Source organism: Rhineura floridana, chromosome 3 (assembly GCF_030035675.1).
Source record: "Rhineura floridana isolate rRhiFlo1 chromosome 3, rRhiFlo1.hap2, whole genome shotgun sequence".
Lineage (NCBI taxonomy): Eukaryota > Metazoa > Chordata > Lepidosauria > Squamata > Rhineuridae > Rhineura > Rhineura floridana.
Window position 1 is genome coordinate 90,141,956 of NC_084482.1, and position 27,517 is coordinate 90,169,472.

The following is a 27,517-nucleotide window of genomic DNA, read 5'->3' on the forward strand; positions in this document are numbered from 1 at the left end:
CTGTTGGAAAGTTGACAAAATCATTGTTCAGTACATCTCTGTCCCTCCAGAGGCATCACTCAATATATATAGGCCAACAATATTACTTGAACGCATATGGAAATTTTAAATTAGGTGATGCTTGGAGATGATGCAGTGACTGGATGTGGTCAGCAGTGGTGGGAGGTCCACAGCTTGTCTTACTGCAGCCCAACCATCTGTTTTGGCTGTTGTGGATGGAGGGGAAAGAGAAGAGTTGCCACCACATAGGTGGTGGTGTAGCACTGAGGGAGGGGCTGAGGCCCATTGGGGGAAGCCAAGTCCTTCTTGTGGTGGGGGAGGGAGGAGTATTCAGATTGGGTAGACAGTAGTAGCAGCTGCTACTTTTGGTCTTCCCTGGGCATTAGCAATGGGTCCTGCCTGGGTGCAGGGGCCCTGTTGGCTACCTGAGAATTTTGACTCCTGGTCCTGATGAAGGCTCTATCTAGTGTTTCGTTAGCTGCAATATGCTCATCTGATGTCATGAAAGTGAGCTCAAATGTGGGAGAACACACTCTCTGCTCTCCTTTTATGTTCCGTCTGTTACCTTTGTTGCATTCTGTGCATCAGAGGACTTGATCTCTGGAGGCATGTCTGATCTTCTGAAAATCTGACTTCTTTTGGGGGGGTTGGGAAGAAGTTGGCATTCTAGTACTCATGATTTCAGGGATGTTTTCAAGCTGTTGGTAGGGTCAGAGAACTAGCTGGTCTTTAACAACAGCCTCTGCCTGCTTTTTTCCAAATTCTAACCCCTACTTGCCAGTGTGATCTTCCTTTTTGTGCTTTATCCACCCTCCTCATTCCCAAAATTAAACTCCATTACAGAACAGGTGGCAGTGTATCTGAATGTTGTGATATCTGTTAGACCTACTATGATTGTTCCCAACTTGTTCTAACCTTTGTTCTTCTGAGGCTGTGATTTTTTGTTTTTTATGTTTTGTACTTTAATGGTTGGTTGACTGTAATAAGTATTTGACTGATGCATAGGATGCAAAAATGCAGAAGATGACACTGAAACGCACCAGGAGATTCGTTGTGGATGGAGTAGAAGTGAGCGTCACCACCTCGAAAATCATCAGCGAAGATGAAAAGAAAGATGAAGAGATGAGATTCCTCAGGCAAGCTGAAAATCTGTTTTGTTGCAGGGGAGGAGGGATGTTGCATGCACCAGAAGTTTCTCAGAAGATAGTGAAAGGGATAGACAAAACTGTCTTCATAGAGATTTAGGAAACTGTGTTTACCCTAGGGCCTCATCACACATTATATAGTTAGTGCAGCTAAAAATGTGACATACTGTATGAATGTGACAGATCTGTAAAAACATAGCTTCATTACTAATAACAAGGAATTGTGGCCACTCCAGGCTCTCTGAGTGTACAAACCAAGGTTTGTTTCTATATAACGTATATAACAACCCATTAGTTACATTGGTCAAGGTGCAGCTGTTTTGCTCCATTTAAAAAACAACAACACTTCTAATGATTGTTCTGCTTAGTGGTATGACTATCCACAGTCATAGGCTTTCTCTGTATTACCAGGGTCACAGCACTGATATGGTGAATGATGGGACTGAGCAGTCCAGGTACAAATCAAGGACGGGGTGGTCTGAGAACCTGGCAGCAGCACTGCTCCTAAAACCTTGTGCTAGGACAATGGCTGTTTTTCGAATTGCTCTGGTCTGCTGCACAGATCCCAACTTAGTTGCTTCTTGGCATATTTGATATAAAAACTGACCTGTGAGTTTGCACTGGAAGTGGGCCAGCAAGCCTTTTGTGTAAAAACTCAAAGACAAGTGGATTTATTGTGGCGTAATCTTGCATAGAAAAGAGACCATCTCACCTCCAGCTTATGCCACCATAGATCCATTTATTTTTAAGGTGCCTTGAGACTTTCTTTGTTGTGTTTGCTAGCCTCAGACTAACACAGTTTACCCATCTAGATGTAGCTTTAGTGTAACTAAATCCTGGACTAGATGGGCCAGTGGCCTGATCCAGCAGACTCTTCGTATTTTCTTATGATAGCTACTGTAGCACACCTTACCCTCGGCAGACAGTGTATTTCTTGGGAATTCAATAGAGACTAAGGTGAGTGCACTTAATGTGTGTCTGAATGACTATATTATGGATAATTAAAAGTCATGATTTATCTTAAGGGAACCAGATGTAAAGGTGCCTTCTTTCTCCTTCTGTGCTGCAAGGGCAAATTATTTATAACTATTATTTATTTCTGTCCTGCCCTTTCTCCCAAAGATGCTCAAGACGGCAAACACCAAAGTGGTAAAACAATACTATCAAAGAAAAACATAAAAACATATTTAAAACTACAGTCATCTAAAAACATTAAGAACATCTAAAACATGTATCTTTAGCCACTAAAGGCCAAGGAAATTATAGGGCGCAACTCTGTAGGCTTCATGTTCTATGTTCCTCCAAACCATGTAGTCTGTGCTTCAGCCCTGTACCAGCTTTAGTTAGAAAAGCAGAGCAGGGATGCAGTCACGTTAGAGGGAAATATGAATTGGGATCTAGAATTTTATTTATCCATTTTCTTTCTCTCCCACTCTCCTCCCAAAGGAGCCCAGGGTAGCAAATAAAATAAATTAAAAATACCTAAAACATTTTAAAAACATCTAGAACCATTTCAAAACATTAAGAACATCTAAAAACAATTTTAAAGTGGTCACAAACCCTCATAGCTAATGATATTGAGGTTGCCAGCACCAGTGTCTTTCAGCTGCTAAAACAGCTGGGTGAACAAGAACATTTTAAACTTCCTCCTTTATTTTAATAATGAAATTCAGGGATGTACCTCGCCACGTGCACCAGGATAGATTGAGAACATGTAGCCTCCTTGAGTTAGGGGATTTATAGGAACATCAGCCTAGGAGTAGAGTAATTTCTGGTAGGAGTCTTGATAGCAAATTCAGGCCTTTCTCTTCTTAGAGCTGCAAAAGCATACCTTTCAGAATGATACGTCAGATCTTCAGCCTAAGCAAGTCTGACAGACACCAGTTTTCTAAACCTTGATTTTAAAAATAAACTCGGGGAGGGTGAGGGGAGAGGGATTGTGGGGTCAACTGTGTGAGGAAGGTGAATGATTCAAGGCCACAGGATAGGGAAATGACCTCGTCCCATATCCTGCTTGAAAGGGACAAGTAGTGTGAGGTGTAACTGTGACACAAGGAGACAGCAACTCCCTAAAGCAAAGTTTCTGACACTTGGAACATGAGGGGCCATCACGCTCGTTTGGACCTTATTGTGTTTATTTTAGCATGGATTGTACTTCTCCTCTTCCTCCCTTTTGGCTTTCAGAGGCAGCACAGTGGAAGCTGGTCCTCCATTCCTGAACTTCTCCTCTGCTTTAACCCCATAGGCGCCAGGAGCTGCGGGAGTTGCGTCTGCTTCAGAAAGAGGAGCACCGGAACCAGACCCAGCTGACTTGCAAGCATCAGCTGCAGCTAGAGCAAATGCTGAAGCGCTTTGAACAGGAGATGAACGTAAGTAGGGAAGAGGAGCTGGATTTGTTTCCCTCCCTTTTATTCACACGGCAGGCGAGAAGCTGGTGGGAGGTGGTGGGGGATAGGAAGGACTTGCAATTGGCAAGAAATATGTTGTTTAACCTGTTAGCCAGACTAGACAGAATACTAACCACTAGGAGTGAGACTGTCTTCACTTCCTTAGAGGACTATTGGCAGGATGGCCACCTTTTCCCCTGTATGATGGGGCATAGGTGTTGTAAAAGCTGTGTGGCAAGGGGAAGGGCTGTTCTAAGTGGACCTTTCCATCGTGTCTGGCATTGGCACTGCTCTGGTGCTTCTCTTGTGGCACAAGACCTTCTCTTTGCAGCAGTGCTTCCAAAGCAAGGTGGCCCTTACTCAACCAAAAAAGTGGCCTCACCTTGACTATTCGTGTATTGTAAGGGTGAAAGGCCGACTTTTTGAGAGGGCAAAGAGAAATGCTGTGGAAACAAAAAATACCTTAATATCCTATGTGAATAAGAACAGAAGAAGAGCCTGCTGGATCAGGCCACTGGCCCATCTACTTCAGCATCCTCTTCTCATAGTGGCCAACCAGTTGCCCATGGGAAGCCCACAAGCAGGACCTGAGCACAAGAGCACTCTCCCCTCCTGCATTTTCCAGCAACTGGTATTCATAAGCATGCTGCCTCCAACCATAGAAGCAGAACATAGCCATTATGGCTAATAGGCACTGGTAGCTTTACCCTCCATGTATCTGTCTAATCCTCTTTTAAAGCCATCCAAGTTGGTGGCCATCACTGCCTCCTCTGGGAGCAAATTCCATAGTAACTATGCACTGTGTGAATCTTCTTCAGCTTTAAATATATCCCTTTTTTTAAAAAAAACTTAAGCCATTTTTTTTCTTTCTCAGAAATAGATGTGTACTGGTTTACTTTCTGGGGCCTTTGAGCAGAACGTATTGTTGTGATAGTCTCTCTTTCTCTGTCGCATAAGTGTTACTTTTCTTCTTGGCTGGATTTAAAATCAACATATGTGAAGCCATTTTTATAGCATTCCTGCAGAGAAAAGTTAAGCATAGGCTGGATGCTTCAAAGTGATTTCTTCCTGTGTTAAGCCTGACAGGATGAGGTGACAATGCAAATTTGTCATGGTTTTAATTCAGGAACAGTTTCTCTTATTCCTATATGTGTTCAAATCTAGCATTCTGTGATCTTTTATGGTATCCCCTCAAAAATAAGTAGACACTTGCTCAAAACTGCAATATAGCACTTCCAAAACTAGTGTTGTACGCCCCCTATAGATCTCCAAACATACCTAACAATTCTCAGAATTCTCTTATCCCGGTATTCCTGATTTTTGTTTCTGCTTATCAGTGAGGGCACGTGGGGGAGGGAGAGTTCTGCCTCAGTTTTCTACAACATGTACGAGTTTTGCATATTTTAAGAACTGCTGGAGCCAGCACCTCCCCACCCCAAGGCATACTATTAACGAATGACAAGAGATGTACAACAGTGGAGGAGAGTAAATTGCAACAAGCTGTAAGGCTTTTAAGGAGCCATAGCAGTAGATGCACCACTCAGCCACCCTTAGAAGGTAACAGATAGAGCTTTTCTGGGGCTGAGGTGGGCCCTTGCCAAAAAACCCACACACAAGTCAAAAGCACCCCATCAACGTAACATACTGTGTTCCAGTTAAGGGAAACTCAGACAGTAGCTAAGGCTCTGCTACTCTTTACTAGAGAGAATTTATTAGTCACTGTAGACCAGGATCTGCTAACATGTTGCCTATGGGCAACATTGGCACCCACAAAGGCTTTCAATGGCATCCACAGCTAGTAGCCCAGAATCCAAGCTTTCTTTCTTTTTTTTTAAAGGAAGTCTCTCTAGCCCTCCTAAAAAGTAGGTTATGGAGCAAAATGTGCAGATACCTTTCAAAGCAATTTATATGAAATGAGCCAGCCTGGCGGCTCCTGCCTGTCAGTGTTATTAGCCAATGAGTGAAGTCAGAGCTGTGATTTATAAATGAGTTGTTTGGACACCAGACAAAAGGAATCCCTGGAGCCCTAAGGAGTGGCTGTTTTCTCCTCCCTTTAGTGCATTTTCCCTTCTTTTTACTTTTTTCCCCCTGGTCCTTGAAATCTCAATAGTTTGCCCTTCTTTTTTCTCTAGCAACCTGAACACATCTTTCTTGTGCTGAGTTTAACTGAGATTAGGTAGTGCCTAGAAATTATTTTCTGCAAATACTACTGTGGGTGAATGTTAAAGAAGCCCCCTCCCCCCAAAAGGCAAATGTCAAAACTTTGCAAAGAGGCTTAGGTATGTATCCTGCTTAGCAGGAGCTAAAGATCAGGGACTCATTAAGAATTCACTGTATAGTTAACTTGCAATACAATAGTATGCATGTTTACTCAGAAGTAAATCTCTTTGTGTCTCATGGTACTTACCTCCAGGTAAGTGGGTACAGGATGGCAGCCTAGGCTTTGGTTTAGGGTTGGCATTGGGGGAAAACGGTTCTTGTGCCTTTAACAGCTGTATGGTAGGCAGATATTCAACAGGTCAAGCCTCTACTGGTATGGAAATACAATTATGGGAAAAGCTTCACCATGACTACTCTCTAATTTTCTGTTATGCCGTACCCTCATGGCAGCCATTTTGAATTATGCCACATCTCCATGGCAGCCATATTGTGACTGGTTCCCCAGCACTCTGTCAAAATTTGAAATGTGCCCTCTGGTCCAAAAAGGTTGATGACCCTGATGCAGACAATACTGAGCTAAATGGACCAGTGGTTTGACTCTGCTCCTTTCCAATATTCATTTAAAGTGGAGTTCATTATATCAGTAGCTCAATCTGCAGCAATTTAATGTGTGATCCACACAATTGCATTTCTATTCTGTTAACTGATTCTATTGTACTAAAGCCTCAGCATGTTTGAAAAATGTTTCCATTTTTCATCCTTCTCTAAGTTCTCTCTTGGGAAGAAGGTTTTCTGAAGGTATGAATGGTATTGGAGAAAGTGCATATAGCTATAGAGGCACTGTGGTATGGCAAGGGGAAAAATATTTAAACCAGAGTGAGTAGTGCATATTGCAAGGCAGAGTGTTCTCACTGAATTGATTTAGCCCAAATGTGCTTGTAAAACTCTGCCAAAATTCTGTGCATTGGTTCAAATAATGCTGGTGTGCAGACATTTCTTCTGCTATGAGGAAAAGGCAGGCAGACATTCTTTCCCATGCTGCTTCTGCTTTAGCCACAGCTTGTAAGCAGGTGCAGCCATTTCATCGAATTGCCCTCAAGGCATCTCTGCTGTTAAATGTGTAAGAAGGCAGTGCTGTCTTGGAGATCCAGGTGTGTGTCAAAAATTCCCTCCTGCCACACATCAAGTTCCTGCTCGGCTTCCCGGCCTACGTATGGGAAAACTAGAAGCCTATTGCAGCTTGTTAGTATTCTTTTCCATTTCTAGGTCACTGTCATCAGGTTGTCAGAGGTAGCTGTTTACATCAGAGGCAGTGTAAAAATACATTAAAAAGCATGGCATGAAAAGGAACAGTAGCAGATTCAATTAAAGCATCTAGCATTTTTCATGAATTAACTTTTTTTGCAAATAATGTTCACAAAAGCTTCATTCATAACCTTACTTTTTAAAATAGGGCCATATTCAACTAACATGTTCAGTCAGTGCAAGGATTTCTGGTTGCACAATGGGAATTTCCCCCTCTTCTCCCCCTGTGTGAACCCCACACCCATGTCAAATCTGCTCCAGAAGGTTGGGGGAACATTGGGGAGTGCAGGGGAATGAAAAGGGGCCATTCCCATTGCACAAGAGGAAATCCTTATCCTGAAGAGTCTGTGACTAACCGCTACATTGGATACAACCCAAAATCACGTTAACATTTCATTAAACATGGTTTTGGTCCTTCCACCTGAATTTATTATTTAGAAAGTTGTTTCAGAAAGGTTAGGAAAGTTCCCCTAGGTAATGAATTCCAAAGGGCAGAGGCCACTACTGAAAAAGCCCTGACATGATCTATCACTAATCTTACCTCACATGGCAGAAGGGCCATAGCTCAGTGGCAGAGCATCTGCTGTGTATGCAGAAGGTCCAAGGTTCAATCCTGGTAACGCTGAGAATGCTCCGTGCCTGAAATACTGGAGAGCCACTGTTAAAGAGTCCAGAATACCAGGTTCTGGAATGAGGTGTTTCCTTTGTGCTGACTCCTAAATGCAATCCTGTAGAGGTCAGGCTTGACTTGTTTCGGTTTTTCAGAAAATAAGACAGCCTCACTTTTATGGGAAACTGTGTCTAAATTCACGGATTCAAGAGTAAGATTTAGAGCTTCATCTACATGTATAACTCCCAGTCCTATAGGCCTGCCATACAAACTTTTGAAAGATTGGTACTTCAGGATTTAGATAAAATTGAGACAACAAAATCATCTCCTTGGAACAATATGAACTATAGAGTACAATGTGTATAGTAAAAAACTTGTCCAGGGACTCTTCTGTTGTTATCAAAGAAGCTGATAAACCAGAAAGGGGGTGCTATAGTGATCCAAGATAACAATGATTATAAAAATGAGATTTTCCAACAATTGTCTGCTAGAACAGCATATGAGGTATGTCCAAAAAAATCATACAAATGACATCATTAAATAAACCAATATCACTCTTGAAGAGGGTTTCACTTTGGGGTACATTTCATGTGGGAAATACAGGTTTTTACTAAATAACAATTTTAGGATACCAGTATTTTATACTTTGGCTAAGATTCTCAAACGGGTAACAGGTCACCCTATTATCTTAGGATGAGATTCCATTGTAGCGCCTCTCTCACAATTTGTGAATTATTTTTTAAAATATTGTATATGTATCTCTCATTCCATCTTATATACAGGACTCAACAGATATCATTAACAAACTACATTCCATTAAAATAGAGGAAAAGGCTGTTTTAGTGACTATGGATGTGAGATCCCTTTATACCAGTATACCCCAGGATGAGACCTTGGACACTATAAACTGTACATTAGATAGGAGAATAGCAAAACACCCTCCTACCCATTTCTTGAGCCTATTAGAAGAAATAGCTATGTGTAAAAACTCTTAAATGTTACAGTTTGTTTTATTGTAAATGAAAGGAGTGGCCGTGGCTCATGAAATGGCTAATCTATATATGGAACTTTTGAAAATGATATAATTCCCATGAGATATTATGATAATTGTTTTGCAGAACAACTAGTGAAAAGGTGGCAGTACATAGATAATATTTTTTTTAATCTGGAGGGGTACAGAGGTAAAATGTTTTTTGAGTGGATAAACTCTAAAAATGAAAATACTCAGTTTGATTTTCAATATATGATATCAACTTTTTGAATTTGACAGTAAAGAAAATTATATTGAGTAATCAATTACTTGACAGGGGTTATCTTAAAAATATAAGTGCTAATAACTTTTTAAAAGCTGCAGGGGTAGCACAGACCGATTGCCTGAAAAAACAAATTAAAGTACCCTCCCAGCATTTAAATTGCAGTTTCGTGTTTAATCATGTGACTAATAGCATACAAAGCAGTGTAAAACATTCTGGCACATTGTAAGACATATTCCTGGTTGCCAGGAAAAACCTATAATTTATTTCAGGAGAATGAGAAACATCAAGGATACATCAGTAAGAAGTGAATTCAGGGACCTGAGACAATCACATTCTTAAGTGCTACCAGGAAGAAATGGTCCCACAGGTTGTTATCCATGTGGGCACCATGTATATTTTATTTTTATTTTTTATTTGATTTATATCCTTCCTTCCTCCCAGCAGGAGCCCAGGGTGGCAGATATACTGCAAATATACCTGTAAGATTATAGAATTTGTGAATCATACCAGTAATGAAATATACACTCTGAAGCATTTTTCCACCTGTACCACAGCCTGTGCCATTAATGTAATACAATGTAATTGCAAAAAAGATGCATGTGGGTAAAACCTCTAGAACAGTGGTTTCCAACCTGGGGACCCCCCTGGGGCCATGAAGGAATCTGGGGGGGGCAAAAACAGTAAATAAATTGTTTTTTTTTTAAATCTTCCGTCTCTGGCTGCTGTCAGCTCCCCACTGCTGCTTCAGATGACACCTTCCCCTTGCTCCAAACAAGAGGGGAGGACTTCTGCTGAAGCGGCAGAGCATCTTTCAGGTGCACTGAGGGCAGACATCTGACCATAAAACACGTGGCAGACGCCAAAGGAGTCTGAGAGCGGAGCTACCAGGAAGAAGAGGGGATTGTTTTCACCAACTCCTGTCTCCTTGCACTGCCACTGCTGACAATGCCCTTGCTCAGAATGAGAGGAGAGGGCTTTTTATGAAGCAAAAAGAAGCATGGCTGCAAAGAAAGGCTGTTTGGCCCCTTCCTTCTTGGCAGCCAGCCTGCCTGCCTTTCTTGGCTCCTGCTTCACTGCCACCTCCTTTTAAAAATTATTCTTATTTGCGAGACCACCCAGATCTCACCTTCAGCCCAGACAGAGCCAAGAAGCAGTGAGGAAGTGCAGGACTTGCTCACCCCCCCATCACTGAGGCTAAGTGTGTGTGCCAGCATCCCTCCTTTCTTCCACCTACACTCCACCCCCCCAATCTTTCTCTCCAAGATGCTGCAGCAGTTGAGGGCTTCCCCCCCCAACGTGCCTGAATGCCTGCATGCCTGCAGATGCTTGCAGGAGGGGCAGGTATGTTTTTGTGTGTGTGCGCGTGCGGATCTGTCTTCTGCTCTGCTTTCATTCCCCAAGTGCACACCCACCAAGTCATCACTTCTGATGATCATCCCAAGGCCTAAAAGCACTAACCCCCCTCCTCAATCTATGCATCTTGTTGTCTGCAGTGCACAATCTAGCATCCCCATCACTAACACATTACTGCTTCTTGATTATTATTTAAAAGAAAAAGATAAAAAGCTCAGCAGGTTGGCTGAGGTTGGGATCCTGGTAGTGCAGCAGAAATGTATTTATTTATTTATTTATTATTGCATTTATATTCCACCTTTCCTCAAAGTTGCTCAAGGTAGTGCACATGGTGTGTCCCCCTTTCCATTTTATCCTTACACCAACCCTATGAGATAGATCAGGCTGAGAGACTGTGTCTGGTCCAAGGTCACCCAGTGGGCTTCATGGCTGGGTGAGGATTTCAACCTGGTTTTTAGTCCAACACTGTAACCCACTGGTTTTGGGAGACAGGATTGTACATCTTCAGACTGTGGGGGGGGGAGGAGGATACCAGTTTGATTGGAACTTTGCATTAAGAAAAGAAAGCAACACCACCTTGTCTGCAAGGAGCTTTTGATGCAAAGGGATATTTAGAGAGATGATTTTGCCACACACCATTTTTTCAATTAACAGAGAATAAAATTACAATTAGCATGGGGGGGGCACAAAAAAGTTTGAGCTTACAAGGGGGGGTCCCATACTCATAAAGGTTAGAAACCACTCTCTAGAAAAAAAATAGGAGAGTGCCTGAGCAATATCAAAAACTGGGAGCTTCTTAGTCAGCCATTTCATTTAATTATATTTATTTATTAATTAAATTTAAGGGATGTACAACTGTGGACCCTAGAAGTTGTGCATACAGATGAAAAAAAAGGTTTTATTAAACAAAGAGGTAGAATGGATATTGAAATTAAAAACACTTGACACCTTGTGGCTTAAATGAGGAACTGGATTTGCTTCCTCATTTGTAAAACCAAGAAATTTGTAGATATTCCCTCACTCCCTTTCTTCCTTTTTGCCACATCAACCCTAAAAGGAAAAACCTGAAGTCCTTAGTTTGTGTCAACAACACCTGATTATCATTTCTCATAAAGTATAAAAAATTAAAGCCTTTGGACAGTAATTTAGGCATTATCAAAGACTCTATGACTTGCCAGTTGTTGGAAACCACAGGAGGGGAGAGTGCTCTCATGCTCAGGTCCTGCTTGCAAGCTTCCCTTGGGCTTCCGGTTGGACACTATGAAAACAGGATGCTGAACTAGATGGGCCTCTGGCCTGATCCAGCAGGCTCTTTATGTTGTTATGTTATCTGTGAGATATATATCCCTTGTTTGAACTAAGTAAGTAGAAATCTATTTTTAATATTTAATCTTTGCAATATTTTGTTTTTAAGATAAGGTCTTTTTTCGATGTATTGTTCCCTACCTTTTCAGCCCCTGATAAAGGCTTGAGGTTTATACAGCTGAAACACATTGGGCTCTTTGATAAAATAAACTACTTATACCATCTTGTGATTTATTTTCACTCTTTTTTTCTCGTTTTACTTGGATGCTTACCATTTTTTGTGTTTGTTCTGATTTAGTATAAGGCAGCTTCCTATGGTAGGGGTCCTAAGTAGGGCCTCTCCTGATTACTGTGACAGATGAGGGGGGCGAGGGGCTCATACGAGAAAAGAGACTCTGAAGTCACATCAAGCCCAGGCAATATGGCTTCAATATTTCAAACTGCTAATGCTTACATATGGAATAAGAAGAATGCTTCAGATTAAGGTTTGGATACATTCAAGAGTTTATAGGTAGAACCCATTTGTTGTGTCCTCACAGTACATTTTATTACTGAATGATAAAAAGTACTAATGTATTCAAGGCGCTCAACTGAGTATAACTCTGAATGTCCTTTTTGGTCATATATAGACAAAGAAGAAATTCTATGACACAGAACTAGAAAATCTAGAACGTCAGCAGAAGCAACAGATTGAAAAGATGGAGCAAGATCACACACTGCGCCGGCGTGAAGAGGCCAAGCATATCCGTACTGAGCAGGAACGGGAGCTTGTTAAATTTCAAGAGCAGCTGAAGCAAAAGAAGAAGGAGGTAATGGTTGATTGTAGGCCAAAATCTGACACAGTGAAATTTTAGGATTAATTGGGGGGGGGCTATCTGAAACCCCTCTCAGCCCTTCTGCTGCTATTGGCTGAGATGCTCTTATGTCACAGACAAGCTGTGCAAGAGAAAGGAACTGGGGAAAGAGAGGCAAGATTTAGGGCTACTGAAGAAAGGGAGCAGAGCACACAGTGAGCAGCAAAATAGAAGCCTGTGGTGAAGAAGGGGCCTAAGGATGAAGGGCATGAAAGGAAACGGGGTGAGGGACGAGGTAGAGAAGTATAAAAGTTGGGGTAAAAGAACAAAAGGAAGAGAAGATCAAATACTTTGGTATGGTGAGGTGGCTACAAGACTGAATTGCAAATCAGGGAAGTACCTGACTTGAATTTGATCTCTGTCTTGATCTTATTAGGTGGCCTTAGGCAAGCCACATTCAGCCCCAGCCTTTCCATCTGCAAAATGAGGGATAATAATATCAGACACAGTATGTTTCCAGATACCACTTGCTAGAAACTGCAAGATGGAGAGTGCAGGTCCTGCTTGCTGGTTTCCCATGGGCAACTGGTTGGCCACTGTGAGAACAGGGATGCAGGACTAGAATCATAGAATAGTAGAGTTGGAAGGGGCCTATAAGGCCATCAAGTCCAACCCCCTGCTCAATGCAGGAATCCAAATCAAAGCATTCCCGACAGATGGCTGTCCAGCTGCCTCTTGAAGGCCTCCAGTGTCGGAGAGCCCACTACCTCTCTAAGTAATTGGGTCCATTGTCGTATGGCTCTAACAGTTAGGAAGGTTTTCCTGATGTCCAGTCGAAATATGGCTTCCTGCAACTTGAGCCCATTATTCCATGTCCTGCACTATGGAGATCCCAGCCCTTCTCTGTGTGACAACCTCATGTACTTGAAGAGTGCTATCAGGCTAGATGGTCTATTGGCCTTATGTTCTTAATTCCAGTGTACCTTCCATGGTTGTTGGAAGTGTTTTCATGTGAAGTACTTTGAACACTTGAAAGAGCTATACAAATGTTAAGTATTATTTAAGAGGGCAATAGCAATTTGACACAATAATGGATTCAGGCCTCTAGTATTCCAACAATATCTTAAAGCTGTACGGTCTCTGTAATGAAAAGGTTTCTATCCTACCTGTTTGTCAAAAGACCCACAAGGCAGCTAACACTGTAAAAACAAAAAGAAATGAAAATACTGTCAACATGGAATTTTTTAAAAAGGAACTAGCCAGAAATTAGAGTAAGAGCCTAACACAAGGTATCAGCTCCTGCAATCCCAACCTCTGTTTGCAAAGCCATGTCTTCGTTGCTGACTAAAAGCCAAGGAAAAATGTAGCCAGGTGGGGACCTCTGAGGAGCATTCCATGTTCCCATCTACATACTTCAGACAGTGGGGAAGCCAGTGATGGTGGTTGTTGAGCAAAGTCTTATGAAAGGAGATGGTCCCCAAGATATCCTAATCCCAGCTCATTTAGCAACTTAAAGACAATGACTTTCACACTCCTATCATGGGAGCAATATAAAATTTAGTATAAAGTGGCAAGCCAGAATACAACTTTTGCTTTTCCCAAGTCTTAAGATCATTTCACATGTTACCAAGAAGCTGTCAGCGATGGCTTATGACACACAGTCCATGTGCTGTCATTCTCCCCCCCCCCCTTTATTGATAATGTACAAAGCAGTCCTGCATATACAGAATGATTCTGATTTCACTTTCTATTCAGGGTGCACACAGTTATTAAATTTTAGGGAAAGAACTATATAGAAGAGGACAGAGGCATGATTCAGAACAGGGTGGTGGTGGCAGGACATAGGGAGAATACAAGGGAGGGAATACAAATGAGAAAAGAGGAAGCCGCAAGCAGCAATGCTTCACCTCCCCTTACCTTGGAGGAAGCTCCACTGAAGTCAATGGGATTTACTTCTAAATCAGTGGTGGGGAGCCATTTTTCAGTCCAAGGGCCGTGTTCTCTCATGCCAGTGAGGAATGTGGCCAGAGAAGAAAGGGGTGGGGCCAGAAGGCATCAGCAGTGCTGTGGATGTGACTCTCCTACCTTTGTTTTGTAGTTTACAGTCCAACCATGCAAAAGTCAGTGGTTTCTACACACAGACACACACCTGTCCATTCACAATCCAGGCAAGCACAAGGCATTGCCACCATTCAAGAACACATTCCATCCAGGCAAAAGCAGTCAAAGAGGGTGGGGAGGGTGTGGCCAGGGTGGAGAGGGGGCATGGCCTGGAGAATACCCAGGGCCAGAGACAGACCTCAAGGGCCACATTCAGTTCCTGGGACTGAGATTCCCCGCCCCTGTTGTGAATTAGCTTCTACAGAATTATGCTGTAAGAGAAGGATGTTGGAGGCATAATACCAGTACAAACAACTGCAACCACACAGAAATAAAAGGCTAGGACTGAGTAACAGAAAGACAGAGGAAGATGGAATGGAAGAGAGTTAAAGAAGTGACAGAATAAGCTCAGCATAAAACTGGAGAATTCAAACCACTAGGTAAAGCAGCCAACACAAGAAATCTCTTTTGCCAAGAAATTGGACCAGACTGAATATCTGAAAAGTAAGAACTTTTGTTTGCCTCTTTATTTTCAAGCTTAAGAGCGACACTGAAAAGCTCCCACGACAACAGCGCAAGGGGGCCATGAAAACGAAGATGGAGGAATTTGTACAAAAAAAGCAAGTCATGGTAAGCTCTGGAGATAATTTGTTGATGGTGTGGCAAAGACCCATGTTGATAGTCTTTGATTCCCTATCTCTTAGTAATCAGGATGAGTATTTTTGGGTGGAGGACATCCATCCATCCCCCCCCCCACACACACACAGATTGACTCTGCATTATTCCAAGAAGTGCAATCATTTCACTACTTCCAGGAGCAAGAGTTTGAAGCCAAACAGTCTGCGGATCTGGAGCAGGCCATGAGGAATATCACAGCCCAAAATCGGAAAGAGATCTGTGACAAGGAGCGAGAGTGCCTCAACAAAAAACAGCAACTTATGAGAGGTGAGAGAATGCCTTTTTTTAAAAAGGGGGGGCAGGGATGGAACTGCTTTCTCCAACTTGGTGCCTTCCAGCTGTTGCTGGACTACAGTTTCCTCTGGGCATGCTAGCTGGGGCTGATGGGAGTTATCGTTCAGAACATCTGGAGGGCACCAGGTTGGTGTAGAATAATGTGGATGGAGAGAAAGCAAACATGGAAGAATGTGGTTTCATTTGAAACTAGCAGTTCCCTTCAAAAGAGTACTGGCATGGCTATACGTGAGCAGGATACAAACTGTCAAATGCAGTAATGAAAAGCATGCCGTGTCCTGTCCAAGTGTTCAGTAGTACTAATAGTAATGAACAATGTTTTAATCTTGAAAATGTTTTAGGGAGAGCAACCAAGAAAGTCTCAAGTTGCAATTCTTGCAAGAGCTTGTAGCCACAGTCCTTGGAATGGAAAAAGTATGGAGCTTGTCTGTAACTATACGGATTCTTCAGCCTCCTTTCTATGCCTTACACATCCTTATTTTTTCCCTCCTGCACCTCTGCCAAAAGGAAATCCTGCCTTTCTTATCATTTCAGCCCTTAAGTACAGACATGGTAGCACTAGCAGTCGCATGGGTATAAAAGGTATAAAGAGAAGGGGAGGAAACTGAGCCTGAGGACAGACTTTATTTATTCTGTGGAACTTTCCCTTTTTCTCCTTCTTGTGTACTATGCCCCACTCTCCTTTGCTTTTTTCCTCCTTTACCCCAACTTTTACTTAAAAAAAATAGTTAACAAAGGTGGCGATGTCACTACCTTATCTTAAGTCAGGGCATGGCCCTGTTTTGCGTGTCCCAACCCTTCTGCCAAAAGAAAAAAAAAGTACAACTTAGATAGGTAATAGGTTGGTCTGCTCACTTTACACATGTTTTCCTGTAGTATTTGGTTAAGCAGAGGGATTGTGTTTGGAAAGTAAAAGAAAAAAATAGTAATTGGAAGCCCCTTTATCTTCTTTTTGTTATTGATAATTTTTTGCCTATTTTCCTCTCTCTTTTTAGTGAAGTATGTAATGAGCATATGCCATTTATACATTTTGTCTTGGCTTTCTCAGACCGGGAAGCCACAATCTGGGAGCTGGAAGAGCACCACCTTCAGGAGAAACACCAGCTTCTTAAACAGCAGTTAAAAGATCAGTACTTCCTACAGAGGCATGAGCTGCTCCGAAAGCATGAGAAGGTAGCAGAGCTTAAGTTTCATTTTAAAAACAAAACAAAACTCTAATGCTTCCTACAGATGAGCAAAGCATGAGGTTGCTCTAAAAAGATTTTTAGTAGGTTTACGCAAAATGGCCTCCCTGCTGCTTGCTTGCATGCTTGGTTTGGTGTGATGGTGGGACATGGCGAAGACTTGAAACTGTAATGGGTGTTCCTAAGAGCCCATGGGAGAGAGTACTGTGAATGCTTACCGCCACCAGTGCAGTCGGACATAGTAAATCCAAAGAGGAAATAATCACTGTCTATTATAGGAGTACAGTTTTGAACTTTAGGGCAGGCTTCATCATCCTAGTGTCCCCCATATGTTTTGGATTACAACTTCCATCAGCCCCAGCCAGCACAGCCATGCTGATGGGAGATGTAGTCCCCCAACATCTGAAGAGCACCAGGTTGGCAAAGGTTGCTCTAGAGGAGCAAGGAGGCAAAAAGAGCCAGAAAGATATGAAGAGGTTTTGGGTGGGCCAAGAGTGGTGGCAGGGAGGAGCAGCACTCCAGACCTAGCCACCGTCAGCAGCATAACTGCCATGTACCAGGGCAGTGCAACAGTGAGATCAGGCCAGTTTGGGCACACCAGTGGGAGCGCCAGATTGGCTCTGCTAATGTGCCCAAACTGGCTCAACCTCAGCACCGTCCTGCCCAACTCCACACTGTCCTGATACATGGCATGACGCTGCTGCTATGAGGCCAGGTCCATTGTGCTGCCCCTCCCCACTGCCAGCTCCTGGGTATGGCTGCTGCCTGTCCAGTGTCTGTTTGGAAGTACTTCTCTACAGACTTAATGTGAAGGCTGAAAGAGGACAAGCAGGGCTTGATATTATATAAAAAAGACAGCCTTTTGGAGGGGAGCCACTCCATACTTTGAGAAATGGGCAAAGCAAGACTGGTATCTGTTAAAGCGAGGAGCTAGAGGGAAAAAATAGTCTCAGCAGTGGCGTTTTAAATAGATGCTTAAAGGTGAAATGGAGTTTCTTAAAAGACAAAAGGTTAGATTTGCCAGAGGTAGACCATAAGGTAAGGGAACTGTGAATAAAATTATTGATCTTATACAGACCTCCATCTCTGATAACCTGAGGGTTTGCAAGGTTGCTTTACTGTTATCGTTTAGGTTCCTTTCTCTGTACTGTCTGTATACTTTGCATTAGCAGCAGAAGCAGCGTGTACTTATACTGATTTCAAGGCAATGAGCACACTGAGATCCTTCCAGAAAATATCCAACATGCTAATGTTGTAAGGAAAATATTTTTCTTTATATTTCTCCTCTGCTTTTCTATCAAGGAACGCAAGGCCATGTACATGATTCTTCTTTCTCCCTCCTCCTTCCCCATACGGTTTTATCCTCACAACAACCCTGTGAGGTAGGTTAGGCTGAGAGGCAATGACCTGCCCAAAGTAACCCAGTGAGTGCCATAGCAAAGTGAGGATTTGAACCTGGGTCTCCTAGGTCCTAGTCTGACACTGTCAGACTTTTTTAATTTAGTTACTCATAACTCTAGGAAAGCAATAGTGAGCAAGTTTGGCAGAGGAGAGTCTTTGAAGCCAATTGACTTCAGGGAAGGATATAACAACATTAGATCCAACTCTTACACTTCTAGCATTATTTTGCCTCTGTGGCAAATTATACAGTACCATTTGGCATTTTGTTGCATTTTATATCATGGATCAGGACAGCCTATTTTCCCTGTAGTTGACTCAAATGCTGCAGTGTCTATATGGAGGAAATTCACATTATGCTTTGGCATGGTGGCAGTTTTAGGTGTGGAGTGAACTATAATGTTTTAGGCTGCTTACTATGTGGGCCATTCTCAAGCCGTTGCAAAACATTCCTGATAGTCACTGACATTGGTGATAGAGACTCTTTACATCAGATATGGGGAACCTTTAGCCCTTCAGATGTTGGTGAACTACAACTGCCATCATTCCTGCCCATTGGCCCTGCATGCTGGGGCTGATGGGAGTTGTAGTTCAGCCAAAGGTTCCCCACACATTTGTTGCCTGATGTGCCAATGATTAGCCCATACGTTATGGGCTCTTTGTGAAGCTGCCTCCATAGACCTGTTTAGGTATTTACACCCGCCCCCCACTCCAGTGCAGCTAGAACTGCATGTCAGGGGAGAAACGCTTGCATTCCTGGAGGCCCAGCCCTACCATCTTCCATGAGTTGAAGCTGAACATCTGTAGCAGGGAGCCTGCTGTACTTGTAGAGGCTTACTGCGCAGTCTAGAACCCTGTGCAGTCACTGTTCTAAACTGGGCATGGAGCCTGCATGTGTAGAGCCAGCTTCCCGTTGCAGAGCTTACCCTTCCAACATTTGGGACAGAACAGAGCAAGAGAAAAGCAGCAGAGGGGGTTGGGCCAATGAACGTGCTCCCACACTGTCCCTCGTGCAGTGAAGGCCTCCATAGGGCTCATGTGGAAATACCTGTTACGTTTCAGTTGGTTTTTCTGTGGTTGTGCCCCTGGAGTGAGCCATAGTGAACTTTCATAGGACTAGCTGCATTAGCTTTGTTTTCTTCAAGCTACACCTGCGCTATCCTTCTATGGTCTGTTGAATATAACCCTAGGCAAATATCTAAAGTCATCTTTTAGGTGTAACTTGTAGCATTTCTTTTTTTGACTTGTCTTCCCCCCGCCCCCCACCGGCTGTTGCTATTCCAGGAGCGTGAGCAAATGCAAAGGTATAACCAGCGAATGATGGAGCAGCTGAAAATTCGGCAGCAGCAAGAGAAAACCCGGCTCCCAAAAATCCAGAGGAGTGAAGGGAAGACCCGCATGGCCATGTATAAGAAGAGTCTCCATATTAATTCCAGTGGAAGTGCCTCAGAACAGCGGGAGAAGATAAAACAGGTGAAGTTTGCTGAGGGGGGTGGGGAAGGATAGCACTAGCAACCTTGCTGGAAAGATTTGATTATAGACCTTGCGTTGTATTTGGGATCCCTGCAAGAGAGTAATGAAAAGGAGGATTGTTGACTGTACACAAAGGGTCCCTTACTACTCAACAGCACACACTGCCAGAAGCCGCTTGACCCAGGCTGTTGACAGATATTTCTTTAGCTCCATCTCGTATCACTGACATTTTAAACTTCAATGCTAAATAAAATACAAGTTAATATTACCAGAAGACTTCAAACAGTGGGTGGCCTAAGCAACCTTTCTGCAATACTTGTATGGTTTTATGAAAGGGTGGGAAGGTCACAGCTTTGCCCTGCTTCGCTCTGACACCTGCGGTGCAACTTAATGTAAGGTAGAGTGAAATCAGATCATATTGACAGGTCAGGGATATTCACACAAACAGATATCAAAGGAGTACATGAGTCTAAGAGTCTTCCTACTAGCGCAATAGCTGAGTGAGGGCAGATTTCACTGAGAAGAAATTGTTTTCACACTGGTGACCTTCCGTGTCTTTGCTGTGCAGCATCCTAGCTCCTGATATGTTAAAAATTATAGGAAGCCATTTTTTCAACTTCTGTAAACATAGTCTGGCAATCAACAACAATTACAATCGTGGTGGTTGTGGTGGGTGCTCCCTTCTGTTACAGTTTGCACAGCAAGAGGAAAAAAGGCAGAAAGTTGAGCGATTGCAGCAGCAGCAGAAACATGATGTGCAGATGAAGGATATGAGTGCCCAGTGCGAGAGCAACATGAATGAACTCCAGCAGTTACAGGTAACTTAATACCAGCTTTGGTTCAGCTTTATATATCCATGAGTTAGACTGAGGGAGGAGTGTGGCATGCCAGTATCTTGGCTCATACAGAAGTTTGTCATCTGTTCTGAAAAGGTGGCTCATACTATCTCACAACAAAATCCTGAACAAAAATGGAAAATAATCCTGGCTGTCTTTTTATTTCTACCATTTTATGACCTTTTGTATCCTATTCTTCCTCCAAAGAGTAAAATTGGTATATATGGGGCTTATCCTATTTAATCTGCACAACTCTGTGAGGTATGTTAGCCTTTCAGAGAGTGAATTTTCCAAAGCTACTCAATGAACCTCATGGCTGAGGAGATATTTGAAGTCTGATCTCCCAAGTCCAACAGTCTACGTCTGACACTTCCTAGCTCTGAATTAAGCAGACACACAGAGTTTCTGAAATGACCTTAGAAACAATTAGTCTTTCATTGCACGTTGTGAAAGATGTGTCTTAACCTTGTTCCTTCCTGATCCTGGAGCGTCGTGTTTGGCTTATAATCAAGTTGGCAGGGATGGTGGACTTGGTATTAGTCTTTTTACTCTGCAGAAGCTTTCTAATTCACCTTTCTTTTGATGTTTTAAATCTGTCTAGAATGAGAAGTGTCATCTCTTAGTTGAACATGAGACCCAGAAACTAAAAGCTTTGGATGAAAACCACAATCTGAACTTGAAGGACTGGCGGGATAAGCTGAGGCCACGAAAGAAGGTGACCACTAAAGTTGGAATAAAACTTGACACACCATTTGAAATTTTGGGGTTTTCCCCCTAAAATTTAATATTGAACTTTTGAATTTCAGATCAGTTTGCCAAATCAAATATTCTGGCAAAACACTTTGTATTTTAATAAAATGCTAACAGTAATTTTTATCCCAATTTGTATCTGAATTGGATTTGAAATTGTTTTTATATAGGAAATTGTTTTATATATGGTTTTTGTTTTTTTATTGTTACATCACTTTGAGATGTTTCCTAGGAAGTGATTCATAAATGAAATCAAATAAATAAGGATTTGGAAGAGGAGTGTTGAAATAGGGGAACCTATATCTGAATTTTTGCAGGTTAATTTGAAATTAGGTATTTCGATTTGATTCCCACCCCCTCTAATTTCATTTTGATTCTAACACTCCTCCATATAAGCTATGTGATTACAGCTGAAGCATTACCTTCAGTTGAGCTCCTCTCTCCTTGTGTTTCAGGCTTTGGAAGATGAGCTGAATCAGAAGAAACGAGAGCAAGAAATGTTCTTCAAACTCAGTGAGGAGGCTGGTGGTCAGTCTCCAACGTCGCCAAACAAGCCTGCCAAGTTTGTCCCATTCAGCTCTGCAGAGACGTCATAACCCTTGGATTAGTGGGCAAAAAGGCAATTCCGGGTTTTGTCCACAGAGGAAAAGTCAACCTAGAGGACTATCAGGGCTCCCTTTCCTTCTGTGCCAACTCTGATTAGTGTGTCCTCTTGTGTGTAAGATAACCAACAAGGCCTGAGGTCTGTTCCACTGGAGAGGAGACAGCTTCACATTTAGGTGGCCCTGGCTGGTGCTGACCAATTGCACTAGGAGAGTTGTGGATGAGCTTCAAATAGGGGAGCTAATGGAGTCATGTGCACAGTTCATGCCTCTTGCTGAACCCATTGCCTAGCCATTGGGCAGTTTTCTCTCTCACCATCTGTTGGAGGGATAAATGTAGGTGACCTAAAAGATTGTTGATGGTTGTTAAGCACTGCTGATAAACTTGTCTGTTTAATTTTCCTAACTGGTTCTCACGTTAGGCCCACTCGGTGGCTTCATTTAACAGCGTGAGCTTTGTCTTAATGGTTGGACCCTTGACTGCCTTGATGCACAGAGGGTTCAGCTTGACAGCCTTACAAAAGGCAATGATAAATTATCTGCCTTTATTGTGGCCTCCATCTCTGTCAGTTAAGCAAAGGGCTCCTTCTAGGTCTTCCCCGTCAAACATGTGTTCCTCAGCTTGTTTTGAAGTGACCCCACACACCTCCTGGTAAAGTGCGACACAATTTCTTTCCTTTCTCAAATGTAGGGTAGAGTTACCAAGGCCTGAAACATCCAAGTGAAGTGTTTCAGTCAAAACCAATCCCAAGCCCAGGGCTGACAAAGAAGGTAGTCAGAGGTTTATAACCCAACTTGGAGTGTATTTCAATAGTTGTGAAGGCTGTGGGTGGGTGTGTAGAAATTGCTGTCCAGTTTTGAGAAGTTTAGATTAACACACCCTGCCCTAAACAAACGGTTTTAAATTAACACGTTGGGCAGAGATCACAGAGTTCAGATCCTAAAGTGATGGGCAATACAACGGCACAGTTAGCTCAGCGATGGCTTCCCATTGCTTGTTGTATAGAATGGCCAAGATCAGTTCTCCTGATAGTCTGTTGGGAGTATGGCATCACAACCTAAAAAGGATGAAGTTTCTTTGCTCTTCACAATACTCGCTGCCGTACCTCTTCATTTGTGATGTAACGGGTTTTTTTTTCCTGTGGTGATTGACAAGGAGTTCTCTCTCCTAGCTCCCTTTCTTTCCCTATTGCCTACTAGTATAGGGGAAAGCCCATGCTCAGGTTATGGCAAGAGCTAATGACTGCTCTTCCAATATAGTATATAGAAGAAAAGTAAATGTCTTGCAGCAAGATTGCGGCTGGCCTAAGGTTGAAGGCACCTTCTTTTGCATTCTCTCATGCGAGTATCATAAAACAGCAAATGCTAGCTTTGGGTTTATTTGTTTTAAAGTCTGCTGTTAAACTGTTGGTAGTGATGCGATTGGAGGACATAATATTAGCATAAACTAGCATTTGAGTCATTGTGTATGGCTTTACAGTTGCTTTAAGTTTGCAGTAAGCCAGAATGATCCACACAAGAGGAGCCAAATAGACTGGAATAGAATATTTTACATTTAAAATGCTGTTCAGCATTTTATAATCTTTAAGTCTTCCAAAGGCTGTTTTTAAACCAAAGAAGTGTCTTTTTTCCCTCATCCACCCCCACCTCATTTGACTATTAAAATAGATATTCAGAGGTTTCAAAGCTTTGTCTGCTTGGCCAGTTTGCAGTCCCCGAGACAGCCTACACAGTTTATTGCACCATCTCAAAGCACTTAAATATTAAGGTAGCAACATGGTCCAGAGTTCCTTTATGTATATCACTCAGGACCTTTGCAGCAATAGCTCTGTGTAGGAAATAATGCTTTTGTCTTCTGTTCCCAGTGTATCATCCTCTTAAGCGATGTTGCTGATGACATAATTTCTGTTCTCGGAGTTTACTTGCTGGAATGAAAATGGTGGTCTTGCAAACTCATGGCTGCTGGCAGGCTGCAGTCTCAGTGCAATATTGAGTACATTAAAAGTGTCAGAACCAGACCCAAATGTCTGTTTAAGAGCCTCTGGATTCCAGAGGCTAGAAAATGTGCATCCAGAAACCACTTGAATCCCTTTGCTGCACTGTTTTAAATCATTGTGTGTGTTAAGATATTGCATGTGAGAGAAATTGTAACAGAGGCTGCAAATGGTTGTGTCCTGAGAATTCAGAGAAGTAAACTTTTTCCAAACTTTACCGGCAGTTTCTAGTCTAGCTTTGTGTTGCAAATTCTTGCTTCTTTATAACCTTTACATTGCACACACATGCTGCTCCATTTCCTTATGAATCAGCCAGTAGCTCAGCTAATTCATTGCATCCTTGTCCTAGAAATCAGACCATAGTTGCTAATTTTAAAATTGCTGCAATTGTGTGTGTATATTTTTTTCTGTGCCAGTCTGGTCCTGATTGCTACCAAGCACTGCTGTAATGTTACAAAAGTGCAATATTTACCTCATAGTGTTTCAAGGATGCCCTGCTGCTTTTAAGGCAAGAAAGTGTCACTTCTCTTATTTTTTCTCTTTCCTAACCTAAATAAAACTGACTTATTTTTGTCTCTTAGCACAAAACAATATCTTTCATGTGGGTTAAATAAGGGTTTTGAAAAAATTTCCTCAAGGATTTTTTCTTTTGGGTAACCACTATGATGTAGATAATCTAATAAGAACATTATCATGGTGAGAGCCTGCATTTATGTCCTGAACACTCTGTTTTAATTATTGCATGTGGGTTTTGGTCAGCAGTCAGCAGTGCTGAATTGACTTCTATTTGTGCATAACTTGGCTTGAGTGTAGTGGAATTTAATTCCAGAATCCTGCTTATTGAGATTTAAAGCATCCCACAATCAATAGCTTTCAGGCTCTGAACCAAACAGTTTTCTTAAAATATACATTGTTTCATTTTGAGAAGATGTGTATTGAAATGTGTTGATAATAAAACTATTAATTCTTGAAGCTAGCTGTGACCGGTTGAAGCCGTTTTTAATTCTCTGCTGCTGAACTTCCAAACAATAGCTAAAGGGTGACACTGCTTGGTAGAGAGAGAGACCTGCACTTCAGCAATCAATTCTGTCTCCTACTGTAAATCCAGGGCTGTGGAGTCGGTACACCAAACCTTCGATTCCGACTCAGACTCCTCTATTTTTCTACTGTCCGACTCTGACTCTGACTCCACCCAAAATTGCTTCCGACTCCACGACTCTGACTCCACAGCCCTGGAAAGGGCTGTAAATGTCTTTTTAAATGGGAAGCTCTCATAGGAGCATTTTTATCGCTGCCTGAATATGCGCTGATCTTGGCATCACAGCATTTGTCTTCATCTGGGTCCTGTGTCATACACTGACACACAAAATGTTTTCCATCTTGAGTTATGGTGAAATGCTCAACTACAGCTGACTTAATGGGAAGCTTCTTTGACATTGTGAATTTATATTTTAAAAAATTTGTCAATCAAAATTTATTTTGAAGCCGGAGTCGGTACATTTCTACCGACTCCGACTCCACCCAAAATTGCTTCCGACTCCACGACTCTGACTCCACAGCCCTGTGTAAATCTACTTTCCTTCTGTTTTGACATGAGCAGTTATTTAGTACCAAACAGTGTGGTAGGTGCTGAACTTAAAAGTGTGTATGAACTCTGGGATAGAGCTCTTTTTAGTCACCCAGCCATTTCCTATAAATCTGATGAATAATGTCTTCACATGGAAATTGCCATTGATAGATTGTCTTTGGCAGGTAAGTCATCCTCACTGAGCAGGATTCCAACAATTCCCATCATGCATTAGAGTTGCTGGGGAATTATATGGCATTTTCACAATTCTGCATGTCATAAAATGTGAACTCAGTGAATATTTTGCCTTATACCATGCTTTGTAGGTCAAAGAAACTAACAAGTTGTCATGACTATCAAGTAGATTGTAATCAGCAAACACAGGTATTGTCATGCCTAGCCCTAATCTGGCACCAGACACGGAGTCTTTGGAGGACAAACCAGACATCCCAGACATTGCGCATCTTGAGGAGCAGGTAGGGTCCCCTGGAACCCCTTGAGGGGCCTTCCAAAGGGAGGCCTGCTGAAGATCTCTTGGAGCTGTCGGAGGCAGAAGTGGAGACACCTTCCTTCCAATCCTTCAGAATGCCAATGCCCAAAATGTCCAGATCTGAGCTGAAAATGACATAGGATGTGTCTACAGATCGGAGTGTGTGTGTCATTCTACTGCTCATGAATAAGGAGTCTCCTCATGAGTAAGCAATACCTAAAACTCTGTTTAATACCGGCAGCTGTAGTTATGGTGCAATCTAAGAGGCCAGAGTATGTAAGGTCTCCCTCTTGAGCCTTCCGGTTGCTAGAAACAACACAGGTCTCTGGCTCTTTGGTCCTGATTCTAATTCCCCCTACTTGTTGTGTTGTACCTTGCCTGAATTCCCTGTAAGATTGACCTTTGATTGCTGCCTGACCTTGCCTCTGGATCACATTTTCAACCTGGACTAGTTCTTCATGCCTTGTTTGTTTGGACTACACTGCACCTGCAACCCTATCCTGTTAAAAGTATTGTGTCTCCTGGGACTGGGAAATAACTCCAGTTTAAGAGAAGAGGAGTTAGAAATTCGTGCATGTACCCAAAAGCATGGAAATTGTGAATTACAGTGTTTTTCTTTACTTGTTAGAATGGGTGGTGTACAAGTTCCCCTTTTCACAGTTTTGCATATGGGGCTAATTTTCACATTTCCCTCTGTTTTTGAGCCGCAATTCTCTTCCTGGAACTTATATTATACCTGATGGCAGATGCATAGGAAGCCATTTTGACTTGCTACAGTGCTTCAGGGCATTGTGAGAAATTTAATATGGCTTGCCATCAGTGTGTGGTAAAGTGCAGATACACATTCTTGTGCACACAATAATTGGTTCAGATCGCCTTTTGCTATACAGCTGTGCATGAAAAGTGACGTTTCCAAATGACAAATTCCAGAAGGTTGCATTGTATTTTCTAACAACCAACGAAAAATCCTCATGTAATCTAAAGGCCAATACACTTTATTGTGATATACATTTCCGTGGGCTAAAGCTTGTAGGTTGATACATACAGAGAGAAAGTTGCACATTTAGAACCAACAGGAAGAGATAGAAGTGGGTGTATTCTATTTCTGTGCACAGAGGAAATGAAGACAAGATCCAATCAGGGCGGACTATCCTTTTTCCAGTTTATCCACTGAAAACCAGTGCAGGCAGAATCCAGTACATGACAGCAGGATGTACATAACCACCTCATCATATAGATTGATACAACTGAAGACAGTATGGGCTAGCCAAGAACTCTGCCTGTTGTGGGACCAGATGGACATGGGAGGAGACCTAAAGGCTAGAGCAACAGAGCTAGAGCAATGCTACCAGACTCCCACTGTTACAATCAAGAGGCATATTTCTCTCTTACTCTCTAGCAGAAGTAAGTTGAACACCAAAATGCACAACAACTCAGTGATCATTGTTTGTTGCATGTCAAAGTGTTAACTGAATTTTGGCTATTCTGCTCTGTATCCTTGAGAGATGCACCCACTGGCAGAAACTGCCTTAATTCTAATTCTTGATGCATATATAGTTGATATATATTTCTGGTGCCTAGAGTCTGGTGCTTAAAAGGAGGTATGGTCATCAGCTTTGGATGGTAATCTTTTAAAGGCAACCACAAGTTCTTATGCAATATATAGTAGAAATAAAAAGCAAAACTGCTGAAGTGATGAAAGCAACAGGTAAGCATTAAGTGGCCTCCTGATACATACTGGAGAAAACTTCTTACAGGAATTAGAATTCTAGTCTTAATGGAAGTGGAAGAATATAATGCACTTGATTTTAATATGATGTTGCTAATTGGGGTACT

At 42.3% G+C, this 27,517-nt stretch overlaps 1 protein-coding gene across 3 annotated transcripts in view; it reads left to right on the plus strand.

The window, feature by feature from the left end:
* Positions 1-23,841, plus strand: part of STK10 (serine/threonine kinase 10) — a 113,480-nt gene extending 89,639 nt beyond the window's left edge. For all 3 annotated transcript variants that reach the window (XM_061616885.1, XM_061616884.1, XM_061616883.1), the window contains exons 10-19: positions 1,006-1,136; positions 3,391-3,514; positions 12,151-12,330; positions 14,953-15,045; positions 15,231-15,360; positions 16,436-16,560; positions 19,254-19,442; positions 20,135-20,260; positions 20,880-20,993; positions 21,484-23,841. In XM_061616885.1, coding sequence (XP_061472869.1) covers positions 1,006-1,136; positions 3,391-3,514; positions 12,151-12,330; positions 14,953-15,045; positions 15,231-15,360; positions 16,436-16,560; positions 19,254-19,442; positions 20,135-20,260; positions 20,880-20,993; positions 21,484-21,624 — 1,353 coding nt within the window. In that variant the 3' untranslated portion in view covers positions 21,625-23,841. The remainder of the gene's footprint in view (positions 1-1,005; positions 1,137-3,390; positions 3,515-12,150; positions 12,331-14,952; positions 15,046-15,230; positions 15,361-16,435; positions 16,561-19,253; positions 19,443-20,134; positions 20,261-20,879; positions 20,994-21,483) is intronic.
* The last annotated feature ends 3,676 nt before the right edge of the window (positions 23,842-27,517 follow it).